The sequence below is a fragment of the Orbicella faveolata genome, unplaced genomic scaffold, assembly GCF_042242905.1.
Source record: "Orbicella faveolata isolate gen_17 unplaced genomic scaffold, um_ofav_v1 contig_27, whole genome shotgun sequence".
In the NCBI taxonomy this organism is placed as follows: Eukaryota; Metazoa; Cnidaria; class Anthozoa; order Scleractinia; family Merulinidae; genus Orbicella; species Orbicella faveolata.
Window position 1 is genome coordinate 5,500,140 of NW_028301555.1, and position 14,383 is coordinate 5,514,522.

General features: G+C 40.5%; 1 protein-coding gene across 1 annotated transcript in view; it reads right to left on the bottom strand.

Annotated features, from left to right (window-relative positions):
- LOC110067341 (uncharacterized) overlaps positions 1-14,383 on the bottom strand; it is a 51,252-nt gene that overhangs the window by 22,855 nt on the left and 14,014 nt on the right. Inside the window, exons 12-26 of the mRNA XM_089296931.1 lie at positions 13,828-14,058; positions 12,582-12,896; positions 11,343-11,668; positions 10,003-10,144; positions 9,040-9,233; positions 8,318-8,464; positions 7,467-7,617; positions 6,448-6,804; positions 6,150-6,278; positions 4,853-5,100; positions 3,813-3,945; positions 2,970-3,203; positions 2,116-2,374; positions 975-1,369; positions 61-387 (exon numbers count right to left, since the gene is read on the bottom strand). Coding sequence (XP_089153057.1) covers positions 61-387; positions 975-1,369; positions 2,116-2,374; positions 2,970-3,203; positions 3,813-3,945; positions 4,853-5,100; positions 6,150-6,278; positions 6,448-6,804; positions 7,467-7,617; positions 8,318-8,464; positions 9,040-9,233; positions 10,003-10,144; positions 11,343-11,668; positions 12,582-12,896; positions 13,828-14,058 — 3,588 coding nt within the window. The remainder of the gene's footprint in view (positions 1-60; positions 388-974; positions 1,370-2,115; positions 2,375-2,969; positions 3,204-3,812; positions 3,946-4,852; positions 5,101-6,149; positions 6,279-6,447; positions 6,805-7,466; positions 7,618-8,317; positions 8,465-9,039; positions 9,234-10,002; positions 10,145-11,342; positions 11,669-12,581; positions 12,897-13,827; positions 14,059-14,383) is intronic.

Consider the following 14,383-nt stretch of genomic DNA (forward strand, 5'->3'; position numbering starts at 1 on the left):
GTGGATAAAGCTATAGAAAATGCTCTCGCTCTTTACTTAGAAGTCAGCGAAGAAGCGTACCTCCGTGACCCTTGTACAGAACTTCAACATCACTTGGCTCGAAGGTCGACGCTCCAGCCAGAACGGTGTCCAGGTTGGATTCCGCATTACCTCCACCTCCTTCATAAGAGACGACATGGTGACTAAACCCAGTCTTCATGTTGTCACTGACGCCAATCTGAAAATCAAATGGAGCTTGGCCAAACGTTGGTCCAGTGGATGGTGAGCTGTAAATTGCAGTAGCAGCAGATTGTCCACTTATTTTCTTTTTAAAAAGGGATCCTTCCGACGTGTAGTTTAATGAAAAAATGAATGCCTTAGTGTCCGATCTGTAGTATGTGGAACAGCCTGCGAACCAAAAGTAACGCCTGTTATTTTTTCATTCTAAACATACTTCAGATACATGGTCAAACATATTGAGCCAAGTTGGTTATAAAATATGGTGGCAAAGCAATCTTGCCGGCGTTTATCCCGGTTTCTGTACCCGCCTGGAAGGTGTGCTAGTCCATCGCATGGTTACCCCCTACCACTGATAAGCCAGTACCCATTTATACATCTCAGTAAAGAGAGGTATCGTGCGAGTTAAGTACAGCACAATGATCCCGACCAGGACTCCGAAGTCCAGCTAACCATTGTGCCTTCGTGTTTCCCATCAATTTGTTTAAAACGGGTGAGCAAAATTCAGCTCAGCCGTGTATAAACCAACGGTAAATTTAACTTATCAGATAACCTGAATAGCACATTTCAATTGATTTATATAATTATGAATGTCTGTAAATTATCTTCGACTCAAAACTTCAAGCACGCGCCAACAACGTAGCTACAAAATAGAGGGACGTGGAGTGTCACGTTATGTCGCCGAATGTAGCCTATGCTGCTGTCAAACAAGAAACCTTTTCTAAAGTAAATGCGGCCTTGACCTCAATAATACATACATGATGACGGCTCTATGATCTTCAATTGTCCGTAACCGGCACTGCTTTTCAGGGTACTCCATGAGAACAAATTCCCTGGGTCATCCCTACAGCCTCGTCCTAACATGGCCAGCTTTGACGTTTCCAGGGTGTGGTCCCACATGTTAAAGAGAGTTATTCGCCCAAGGAAGGATTTTGAAGAATCCGCCGATAACGAAAGAGGTAATTGGCCAATCTTTAGAGTTGCTCCTGGTGGAACTGGTTGAATACTGTCTGTCGTCCAAGACGGGTGAGGTTTCCACCCTTGACTCACACCATCAATGTAAACGATCCACGATTTATCTCCGCCTGACCAGACAGCCACGATTTGGTGCCAAAACCCATCGTTGAGTTTAGAAGACGGACTGTCAATGTAGCTAGGCAAATAAGCGAAAGTTGTCTTAGATTTGCATGAAGACACTCTTTTTTTACGCAAAAGTGTAAACAATGGAACTTTTACCGATGCCACGTAGTATCAATAATTTTTCGTATTTTTCATATATAAAAAAAAAATCAGCTCCGTGGATCAATTTATTATGTTGAATTTGGTGATTTGCGACGTTTTATAGAAAACTAATGAAAATATGGACCCCAAACGTGCCAATTTTTACACGGAAATGTACGCCAGGGAGCAAGCTGGCCTCCTGGCATACATACAAAGAACGGCGCCCAAAGTGGGCTAGCGGGTCGAGTTTACTAAGCTACCCACGTCGTTTGCAAACTAGTTCGCGCGCCAAAGCGAAAAAACATAAAACAGCGCTTGATTGGGAAACCCAAAAAATAGAACCTGCTCACAGTCAAGATCTTTGATCAGTGAAAACACAGGCGGTGCAAGTTCTAGTTGTGAGATGATCATCTTGTGTAGTAGCGGTAATGGCGAAATCTCAGATGTTTGTTTGTGTTGTATACCTATTGTTTTGTTTGGCCAATCATGAAGACCCTTGTAAACGTTGCGGGTCGGCCCCGAAATCGTAGAGTTTGTATGGAAATATTTACTTCACTCTTAGGAAGTGTCAGGTTCTCAACCTCCTATAGGTTGATGGAAGTTCCGTGTACCAAAACTAATTGTTTAGACCACCTCTCACCTTTCAGTACTAACTCTTATCATTTGAGTTTTAGTTACCTACAGTTCGCTGCAGCTTGGTTATTATCCACAACAAAACAGATGCCTGGGGCTCCAGAATTGCTAATTTCAAACTCCACCACTATGTCCCCGTTAAGGAATGAAAACGCTATTTGAGAGTTTTGAAGCGACGACATCACCCAAAACGAGACTGTAAAATTGTTTATGGATGACTCAGGCAAAACGGTGGATTGAGTATAGTCATCTCTGTGTTGGCGCCAGAAATGCAGATCATAGCTTGGATTAATACTCTTCTGACCTAAAATTAAGGAACCAGTTCAGTAAAGATCCAGATATGACTGGTAAAATAGAAATGTGCCTCTACTGACATTAGACCTTAACAGCTTATTTAATGAACTAAACGCTAAAAAGAGTAATTTTTATACCCTTATCTAAAACATAACTAGAAATAATTTAGTGCTGCAATTTCCCTGTCATATGTCATAACCAAGATGGCAGCTGTTAGAAAATGATTTCGTAATTCGGAGGACGTCACTTGATATTACTATCTCATGTTGCGATACACTATGTAAAATCAAAGTTTAATTTGAATGTTCCTGGAGTTACAAAGGGAGGTAGGAGGCAACCGTCCCCCGTTTCCTCCTATCGCAGAAATTCTCCCCTGCCACTAAAAGAAAAGTTAGCTATGAATATATCCACGTAAGGCAGAAATACGAAATAAGTGTGTTTTGTGGTTGTTATTTCAGCCATTAGGTAAGTTGTTTGAATAAGTAGATGAAGCAAGACTTTTATTGGATGATGACAATGTGACGAATCACTTTATTTCGTGCTTGACATATACCTTAACTACTATAAATTTCGTTCTCGTTTTGTTCATCTCCTTATTTAATTACCTTCACCCCAGCTGCGTTCTGTAAATCCACCAAACACAAAATTGTCTTTCCTAACTATGGATAGGGTGGGGCCTTTATTGTCACATTTTTGGTGAAAGGTAGAAACACTCCAGCCATGATCCAGAGCGTGATAACAAGGTGTCCAAAGGGAAGAATCATAGCCCTCTTCCTTCAGCATCAGACTTAAGTATTGATGATGAACACTTTCCATTGGAACAATCGAAGAATTTATCACTGTGAATAAAAAGTGGAAAAAAAAAAAAAAAAAACATCACTTAACTACCCAAGGTGGTGGTAGAGAACCTGTCTGACTGTCACAGAAACGACATATAAAACGGTGTAAATTTATTGGTGCTCTATAGATTTTGAGGAAGAGACATCATTATTATTTGTCTCCACTTCCTCCGATTCCGTCGCCTCCTCCTCCTCCCCCCTCCTCCTCCTCCTCCTCCTCCTCCTCCTGCTCCTCCTCCTCCTCCTCGTCGTCGTCGTCGTCCTCCTCTCACTCTTTCGTCTCCTCCTTCACCACCACCATCTCCTCCCACTCCTATCCTCTTCATCATCATTATTATAGTAACAATCGTTTCACATCAATTCTCGACCCAAAGCGACCACTTCAACTGCCAACTGACCAGCTACAGCGAAGAATGGGGGCACTAAGAAAGTAGCTGTTACTCGTACTCAATTTCACATTCGTACTGCTATTCAAAAGGTCCCTATGGATATCTCTGGCAGCAGCCGTAATAACATCAATAACAATCGAGAGACCAGCTCAAAGACCAAAGTCAAAATAACAACCGCAGACACCATCGCCATCAGCATAACAAGAAAAGATCAACTCACCTACACCAGAACCCGAGGGATCCTGTGGCTCAGCCGATGAAGGAAAAAAACTGCACTCTTCTCTTGTAAACTTTATCTGGTCGATAGCGATATCTCCTAAAGAACTAGGTCCTTTAACAGCTTCAAAGATGACCTAACAATAACAGTCACAGAACTGTCAAATTGATTATTAGCGTGATTAAACTATTACAGGATCCCATAAGTAGGAGCTAAAAAGTATGAAGAGTAAGACAGTTAATCCCTCACTGAAGACCTTAGTCCTAAGCTGATCCATCTCAAGTTATATTTAGACCACTCTGTATTGAGAAATGCAGGGTAGGTATAGAAATAATCAACCCTGGGACTGGAGTTTTACCCCCGCTCACAGCCAAAGCGCTTTACACGCATTTTCATCCTCTCAGAAAACATCTTCTCAACGCACGTGGTAAATTATCCGCGGGAGGACTGGATGCTATGCCAAGAATAACTTAAGAGGGGTATTACCTTTTAGGAATAAGGCCTACATGGAGGATTAACTCTCTTTATCCTCTCTTGGTAAGAGGCTATATCTTTAATTTGTCACTAACCTAGGGAATGCTCAGTTTTAGTTACGGGTGGCAGTTTTACGTTTCCCTCGATCATCGTAGGAATTTTCTTCAAATGATTCAGCCACGCTTTAAAGTCATTACTGAGATTAGAACACCATTTCAGTGTTTGCTAAGATGGTGTGATCTTAATCATGGTTTCATTGCATGGGCACTCAAAACTAAATACATTTTTAGCTAGATTTATCCTAACTACAGCTTTTCTAGTTGCTCAGGGCACTAGCTCGTGAATAGTGTCAATAGCTTGCCAACGTCTTCGCGTTTTGAATTCTGGAATTATATGATAACAAGATAAAGGGAAACACCATTAAAAAGCCTTCAACAATTCCAGCACAAAGGACCAATATGCTAAAAGGACCGATGGACTCATACAAGAATACGTAAAGGTTATATTTTTTACAGCTTGCACGCGCATGTTTTTACCTATTCAGTGAGGCGACAAAATACCATATTTACCTGATATTGCGGTTGAATAACGTTGACGGGGACGTGCGCCTCATTCCACGTATCATTTTGGTCTCCAAATAACCTCCACAGTAGCTCTTCGTTTTCATAGAGACCCGTAGAGTAAACATTAAGCCTTCCTACATGTGCACCCGCCATGTGATAATGAAACTTAAGGCATGCGTAAGAGGTGGCATTAGAAGGCGTAACGAATCTTGCAGTTTCTTCAGGCTGCGAAGCATCGAAATGGATATATCGACCTGTACAAAACATAAAACTTCATTAATAATAACGTTAGAAATCGCGGAAGGGAAAAGCATTTTCGTGTTGAAAGCTTGTCATTGCTTGAACATAGACCGCCTTAGTACAACTCGATGTCTGTCGTTTGACAGACATCGGGTTGAACGGATTTAACGTTAAATCCGTGGGCCCCACTTGCATTGCACATTTTCTAACGCAAGGATTTTAGTCATATGCTGCACGTATTTCTTGAGTGTTTTGTCGTTCACACCCTAGTGGGAGCGTAATTTGTACTACAAAGGTTTGGTTTAAAATACGTTCCATCTTTGTATTTGTAGTTCAGTCCTGACGAAGTTTCACTAGTAGACGAAACCGGTCGATTAATAAACTCAGTTATACAAGATTACTAGTTGTTGCTGCCTGCTGCCCACAAATCTTCTTATTTTGAAATTTTAAAATTTTAAAGTACCTAATGTTTGGCTATGTCCAATCTGATTAGCTAAGAACACAGCTAAACTATCCCGGAGTTGATAAAGACATGGCGAAAAGACTGGATAAACGATAGATGGCTCCCGGAGTGCGCGCGATTTAGCTTAGTGCATTATGGCCGAAGAGCATTGACAGGAACCCGTCAATGATTCAATCTCACCGTCTGTGATCTTTTATTCTACAGCCAATGAGGCTTGCTAACACAGCTTATACACTGCATGAATTCGTCAACTATCACTTGATTGCAAAACCCACTGACTGACTATTTTGAAGACGCGCAAATCTGATTGGCTACACACTGTCAGGGCTAATGGCAGACAGAACCAGAGGCTGATAAATCTCTGAATCGATTTGAAATGTTTTCGTGAGGCTTCTGAAATAAAAATAATATACTTTTTTGTTTGGTTGATCTTTCAGTGGGTAATATGATTGAACAATAAGACGGCTCGCTCTCTGTTTCTCTCGACTTCGATAGCCGATAGAAACCTCAAGCTCGCAGTGTATGTGTTGATTAGTTGGAATAACCAACCAATTATAGGAAAAAAAAAAAAAAGGGAAAGGGAAGAAAAACGTCACTAACCTCCGCCAGACACATCATCGCATGGCCCAGTCCCCTCCGTCTCAGTACATCCGTGAGATAGCTTCCAGCCACTAGAACTGTTCAACAGTAGTGCCCAGTCCCTTGAGTTATCGTCAAAGTTAAGATAAACTGAAAAACATAAACCAATGGAATTAGGAACAAGGACGAAGAAAGAAGTGTTTAACTGATTGAAGGATAAAGTTACATCTGAGTAATTGCATTGTTACTACTATATAAACGACAAGAAACTTTCTGCTGTTATATTTGAGAGATTTTAATGTCATCTTACGACACCTACCTTCAGATTGCCTTTTAATTTCCTCCTCTTTCATCGCCATCTTCCAAACCTTCAATTCTTTGATCGAAATAGCCCTGCTCCATCCACCGCCATTCTCCGCTGACCCAATCATAAGCTTAAACGGCTCACTCGCCAGAGGTAAGTTTAACTGTTCTGGGGTCGCATCAGAGGCCACCAACTTTCCATTGACATAAAACTTGAGCCCGTCATCAGGAGTCCACGTCAGTGTTGCGTCGAACCATTGGTTCACGATCAATGGATGTTGTATATGCCAGAACGAGTTTTCTTTCCCAAAGAAAATGTCGTATCGCCCACGACGGACGGTGAACGCCAAGCCGTTTTGAAAACTAAATATTTCTGTGAAAAAGAAATTCGAAAAAAAACGAAAACCTGTGAAGCTTCCCTTCTCATCAGCAAGTCGAATTGATACAATATACCTGATAGTATTTGAGGTTATATATACCTCAACTGAAATGGTGCATAATATTAAAGGGTGAATCATTAGAACAACAAAGGTAATATCTAGTTTTAGCCAAGCCTGAAAGCGGAGGTCCCATAAAATACTAATCATTTACTCGACACAATAGCCTTTATCGAACTTCAAAAAGAAGCATTCCACCAAACCAAAAGAATTGAAAACCAAAACGAGTATATTTCCACAGACGAAATATAAAAGCCTGAACGTGCGAGTGTCAAATAGCAAATCCTGTTTGCTTTTAAGGCACAAAATTCTCAACAAAAGATGGCGAATGAAAGAATGTTAAAGAAAAAATTCGTTTAAAATCAATTTTCATTCAAGATGAGAATAAAACCAAGAAATGCATTTAGAGGTCCGGAAACACATAAAGGTAAAAAAAACAACATAAAAGTGACAGCAGCCTCACACGGATTTCGCGTAAGAAAGGCCGGGGTTGAATTTTGACGTAATAACTTGTTAGGTTTATTTCACTTCCTCCTGTCAGAAGCATAAACTCTGCTCTTCAAAACTGCAAAAGAACACAGCGAAGACTTCCAAATACCTGTTAGGTTAGCACGTTTACCGTACAACTCCAGTCGTAGTCTGCAGTATTTGTTGATGCCGGTGACATGAACGCGAATGAATCTTCCGTAAAAAGATGGAACAAACCAGTTTGTGACGGCCAAATGCTGATCTGAATTTGCATCAAATTCCTAACATAGAGTGATGGAAATATGAATAAATGTCATTCGATGACTGGTAAAAGTTATGATATTCCCTTTATATGAGTGCGTTAAGGATGCCGGCCTCCCGATAATTACGAAGACACGTTGTCCTTGACAGGAGGGTCATCCTACAGGCCGGGCTATCCTGCTTTGCAGACTGACATTTCCCGGAGGTATGTTGTTAGCGTCTGTGACACAGGCTGTTCATGCCGAGCCACTCTAACAACTAACAACAACCTCGTTTCCGGGCTAAAATTGTTCTTTAAGTACATAAAATTTCCACGGAGAACTATATCAGCCCATAGGTACTCGATAGGAACACTCTATTATTTGTATAAACGCCCGATTAAAGATGGCGCATAGCTTAAAGGAGCACTGTTTCTTCTTTCGAAAGGGTCGTAACAATTGTTAAAAACAACACCTTTGCAATGCATTTTTAAGCCCGTCGGGTATGGAGTTTAGTTTCGTTTAGAAATGACAACGATTTACTTGGGGGAAATCTTCGATTGACTAACATTAATTGTGCGAATGCCTACTAACCAGATTTTCCTTTACTATTCTCCTCTTTCAATTTGGCGTGCAGGTCTTATGACGTCATCACAGCCCTTTCCCAGGTCCTTATATATACTTCGTGCTCGACCCCAACAGTAAGAGAAAGTCTGCAATCTACGCCGTTACAATAAATCACCTTTACTTCACCATTGCTTTGCTCATAAAACTTCCAGTCGTTTCCTTCTGAACTGTACGCGATTTGGTAATTCGTTAACCACTGTAAATTAGTGTCTCTTCCCTGGGTTGCGATACAGTTTACTTCCTGTTGTTGCTGTAAGTCAACCTGCGAATAAACGATATCACAGTTCATTCAGAGGAGCATATCCCGAGGTGACTCAAAAATGTCTAAATGTCCAGTGAAATACCCATACCCACTAAATGCCATTGAAATACCCTTCACCAACTAGCTCCTTCCCTCTCTATTACTTCCTTCTACGAATTTCTCTTCCTTCCTTACTCCACTCTTAAACGGCCTTAAAACAATGAGCTTCTCGTGGCTACCCGACCCCAAGGCTTCTTATGAATATCACCCAATTTAGATGAAGTAACAGTTTACCGAGGGCTTTTATCATGAGATTATCTGATATTTTCTCAAAATATTGAAATCCACTGATGGCGGATCCGAAAGTGCCGACTTTTTCACGATCACTTCACAATTGGCACCTGTTAGCGAGATAGAAAACTAATAAACGATTTCAGAAAACTATCACAGGGTACTGAGGATCGTTCTTTTGAATCAGCCCCTCTTGCCCAAGATCAGGAGTCGACCAGAGCATGTGCCAAATTAGGCCATCAGGTTGTGACTTCCCCATGCTGATGCTGATGATTTGACATGCTCATTCATTCAAACGCAATCACCTGGAACCAATCACCCACTGTGCCAGATTCTCCAGAACGCTTATAAGGTCCCCAGGTACGTGAGCCCGCATTGCTGTTCAGACGCCCTCTAAGCGGCCAGTAGTGATCGTTCGTTTTTGTCTCGTCAGATGACGATGCAGTGAGTCGTTCATTGGGGATCGTCCCATCTTCAAGGCCATGTGCCAATGAGCAGCCTTAAGAGAGAGAGAAGACAAAATAACGAAAAATGATATAAAAGGTAAACTCCGTTCAAACATCAGGAATCGGGACCCATGGTCGCTCATCTGTCAAAGGTGAGCTAGTGTGCGTCGCTTCAAAGTGTCCCATAGCACCGGTTTCTGCATATTAAGTATTTCTTCTTCTCCCTAGATGGAATAATAGCCCATCTACAGGGTTGTAACCATCACTGAATTCGCTGGAAGGATATTTGTGCGCCTAAATGATTAGATGCGCTGTGAGGGTAAAGAATCTTGCCCAGAACCCAATAACCCTGGCCAGGGCAAGATATCGGACCTCTCAATCCACAGTCCAAATTACTATTGATTTGGCCAACACGTTTGCTGAATTGAATCATCTGCCCTGACCGTTAACCCAATATTGGGTAGTATGAAGCAACATTGTTGTATAGCAGGGATTTTTCTCCAAAAGCGTGTGCTCTCATTGAATGTTTTCCGAAGACTGCCTTTGCACGTGAATTCCTTTAAAGTCTTCGTCGTGCAATCCAACAAATCAATTAGTGAATGGTCCCTTGGGACACCAGCTACTTTCGTTTCCTTCTAATCTTTGACATTCTCGGGAATAATATTAACTGGACTGTTTCCCTGAGGACTAGTAGTTCAGTGTTAATTGCGAGTTATCAACCTATTGCTGTTGCCCTGTTAGATCTTTAGAAGACTTTATCGAACATATTTTAACAAGTCCAGCTACAATCAATATGGGTCCATCTACAGGTCAATTACAAACCTGCATCGTAAAAATATAGTTCCATTTTCAAGCATAACACTTTTTGTTCAGTCAAAGTAATTCGAAGTTTGGAAGCCTGGAAAGGCGGAACGAATGCTTCTTTTACCACAACTCCGGCCGATAACAGGTTGAACTGAAGAACCTAAAATATAAGAGTCACTTGATTATAAAATGTACATGCATCCGTTGAAGCAGCATCTATGTAGTGCTTTAGATTTCTTGTTATCTGCGGGCGAAAATTCAGAAACAAACTTGACAAACTGCAGTTCACTACGGGAGGTGTTCTGTAGTGTTGTGACCAAACATAAGAGACGGGAAGGCAAAACAAAAAAATTGAGAAAAGAAGAAAAGAGGTAAGACGAGACGAGACGAGAGAAGAGAAGGGAAGGGAAGGGAAGGGAAGGGAAGAGATCAGAAGAGAAGAGAAGAGAAGAGAAGAGAAGAGAAGAGAAGAGAAGAGAAGAGAAGAGAAGAGAAGAGAAGAGAAGAGAAGAGAAGAGAAGAGAAGAGAAGACAAGAGAAGAGAAGAGAAGACAAGAGAAGACAAGAGAAGACAAGAGAAGAGAAGACAAGAGAAGAGAAGAGATGAGAAGAGAAGAGATGAGAAGAGAAGAGAAGAGAAGAGAAGAGATAAGAGAAGAGAAGAGAGAAGAGAAGAGAAGAGAAGAGAGAAGAGAAGAGAAGAGAAGAGAGAAGAGAAGAGAAGAGAGAAGAGAAGAGAAGAGAAGAGAAGAGAAGAGAGAAGAGAAGAGAAGAGAAGAGAAGAGAGAAGAAAAGAGAAGAGAAGATGGAAGAGAAGAGAAGAGAGAAAAGAAGAGAAGAGAAGAGAAGAGAAAAGAAGAGAAGACAAGAGAGAAGAGAAGAGAGAAGAGAAAAGAAGAGAGAAGAGAAGAGAAGAGAAGAAAAGAGAAGAGAAGAGAGAAGAGAAGAGAAGAGAAGAGAGAAGAGAAGAGAAGAGAGAAGAGAAAAGAAGAGAAGAGAAGAGAAGAGAAGAGAGAAAAGAAGAGAGGAGAAGAGAAGAAAAGAGAAGAGAGAAAAGAAGAGAAGAGAAGAGAAGAGAAGAGAAGAGAAGAGAAGAGAAGAGAAGAGAAGAGAAGAGAAGAGAAGAGAAGAGGCAAGACGAGACGAGACAAGAGAAGTAAAGAGATGTGAAGCTAAGAGGAGGAAAGAGAAGAGGAGAGTGGACCACAGCAGCAGCAGCAGCAGCAGCAGCAGCAACACCAACAACAACAACAACAACAATAACAGCAACATCAGCAAAACAAACGAACAAAGAAAACAAAACAAAAGACAAAAGAGGAACAAAAGTGAACAGAACAATCATAACAAGGAAGCATTACCTTAGAAGTTTCGCTGCCATCAACCAACTTGCTGTATGTTATCCAGTTCTGTCCCTCGCGAGTCTTTTCGTACTTCACAGTCAAGGCTGTCACATCATAACCTCCCCCAAGACCTTGAAGAGCTACATGGGTCAAAGTGTATTGTTTGCCCAAGAATACTTCCAACCACTCACTTGCATTTGCGCCACTTGAGCACCAGGCCCGAGAATCCCGCAATTCATTTAAGCGTGCGAGATGTGGACTAGTGGTAGCATTTAATACTGAAGAGCTGTCAAAGTTGCCATCAGGTATTGATTGTTTTTCTAGTCCAACTGGTGTTGACGGCACTGAATGAAAAACAACATCAAAATACAAGAAACGTGGAATACATCTTAGTTCTCTTGTTTTTGGGAAAATCCAAGATTGGATTTTTAAATCCACAAAAAAAAAAATTGCGTTTCTTTAGTTATCAAATTAATCCAAAATCACTCGGATCATGTGGCATCAAAGGAACCGATAGAATCCACTCTGAGCAAGGATACTTCGGTTTCTTAGACCACCTTGATCCGAGGTATCTTGGATTAACCTGTTTAGTAAAGAGACGTAAATTCCAATCTTGGATTTTCCCAAAGAGGAGCATCCTTAAATCTACCTAAACGTCTTCTTGGCTTACTGCGAAATAGCGCTTGAGTGACTTAGGAGTGGAATAACTACTTTCTCTACTGGGAGACTGGGAATATATCATGGATGGTCCAATATTATGGAAGGAGAACAGCTGAGAACTGACGCAGCCGCAGCACACTATGACGAGATAACAATTAAAAACGAAAACAACCGGACACATTACTGCGTTAGAACAATTAGAGAGTATAACGGATTAGGAAAATTGCAGCAGAAAACAACTTGACTTGTTACGGCAAAGACTGCATTAAGATCAGATACATCTTTGACAGCATTATTTCCTTCTTTCTAATTAACAATCATTTCCCTTCTTAGCTTTGTTGTTAGCTTTGTTAGGAACCCTCAGTTTCACTACCAAGCAAATCTCGAACTGTCATTCTGTTTCGCTTCACAATCTTGTTAGTTTTAATAGTCAAAGAGCAAAAAAAAAAAAAAAAAAAAAACTAAACTAAAATAAAATAAAATAAGATAAGATAATGACGGCAACAGAATGGAATATCTTTTTCATGCAATTTTAAGGTTTATGAAAAAGATCACCGAGGAAAATCGTGAAGTATATTTTACACAGTATCAACTTACCGTGGTAATAAAACACTTCCACCTGGTCTGGGTAGAAACTCTGAGAACCAGCAAAGTAATTCCTTGCTTCAGAAGATGACAGTGAAATACTCGTCACATTGAAAAAAGCACCTAATCTACTAAACCCCATGAGTCGGCCAGACTCGTCTTGAAAGAGCTCAAGGTCCCGTTGTCCGAAGCTTGGCCCAAGCTGAGGATCTGTTCTGGCAGATGTTTTTTCTTGTTGGATCGGAAAAAACTGGGATGACTGGCCTGACGGGTTTGACAGGCTAAACAGGAATCCTTCGAGCTGATGTCCAATATCTTGTGATGTTCCTGAACAGAGAATAAAAAAGAAAGAAAGATAAAAATAAATAAATAAATAAATAAATAAATAAAAACAAGATAAAAATTGATAAAAGGTAGAACAGCTATGTCACGAGTGGCTGTTAGTACAGTGTAATTTTAAAAGAGATCAATTGTGTATGCGAGGATAAATTAAGTGGAATAAAGTGTATATACCTTCTCTGAATAGTAGTTTTGTTAATGAGAAAAGTCTCTCTTCTCATGTCACTTTAGAATTGTAAAGACAATAATCAGTTGATCGAAAAGAGCCAGAAATAGTTAAAAAAGAGAAGACTGAAATGAGATTAAAGTGTTATTTAATTTTTATTCCGTCAAAGAGAAAAACGTTTCATGCATTTTGTAACAAGATGCTTTATCAAGCTTTCAAGGTTTGATAAGTCTATGGAACCATAAAATTATGCTGGAATTTACCAGTCCGGGATTACAAAGTCAAAGTGTATAAATTGTGGACCACACCCGCTCAATCAGTGTTTGTTTCGATCATTTCAGCCTTTCAATCGGAGCTACCATACAGGAGCCCATTTAGAGAAAATATCCCGGCTACGCAGTGTCCTTATAAAAGAAGCGAACATAATACACCGTATGACCACAAGCATATTAAATAAAGTGATTTTATCGTAGTTTAAAATGCCGGCTTTGTCTTTGCGGTAGGTAAATATGTCATTCTACGAATGTACAGTACATCAATGCGTGATCCATAGATCCAGAGTGTTACTTTTATTTGTGCTACAAGCCTCTGTAATTTTAGCTAAAATGACGTTGGAGCTTGATTTCTCTCAAAGGTGCGAGCCATATAGTCTGACAACAAAAAGAGCTACGATTTTGGAAGAACAAGACGAAGAAGAAGATAGAAGCGATAAAATTATTTTCATCGACTGACGTATTCTATTATAATGCCTACCTCCCCAGCTCTGTTCAACAAAGCCACCGAACACGTATTCGCGAACGCGAATGACAGTCAAAGAAGGTCCCTTAGAGTCGCAATTGGAATGAAATTCCGCAGTGCTCCAGGATGAATGGTCAGCGGAGTAACATCGCTTCCACATTGCATAGTCACGGATGAATGTTGGGAAGGCTGAGCGAAGCGCTTCGAGAGATTTAAAGTCATCCTTCAGTATATCGGAGGACATAACTGAAAGAGGATATTAAAGAAAAAAATACATTAAAGGAACTACGTCACGGTTTGTGCATCTTGAATATTTTAGCCTAAATTTTTCAAGTTTGTCGTTTGAAATCCGTGTTAATCTTCTCCATCCTTTTTCCTTTATGGTTTGTTTCTTTCAATTTAAAGGAAATTTTGCTCGTGACCAAAATAACTCAAAATACCGTGAATGAGCTTCCTTAAATTGCCACCGAATTCCACCATACTATACAATCACGGAGATTCGTCTTTCACCATCCGTGTTGTGTTCTCTGATGATTGTTGCTCGAATTTGAATTTTCGCGCCAAAGAAACA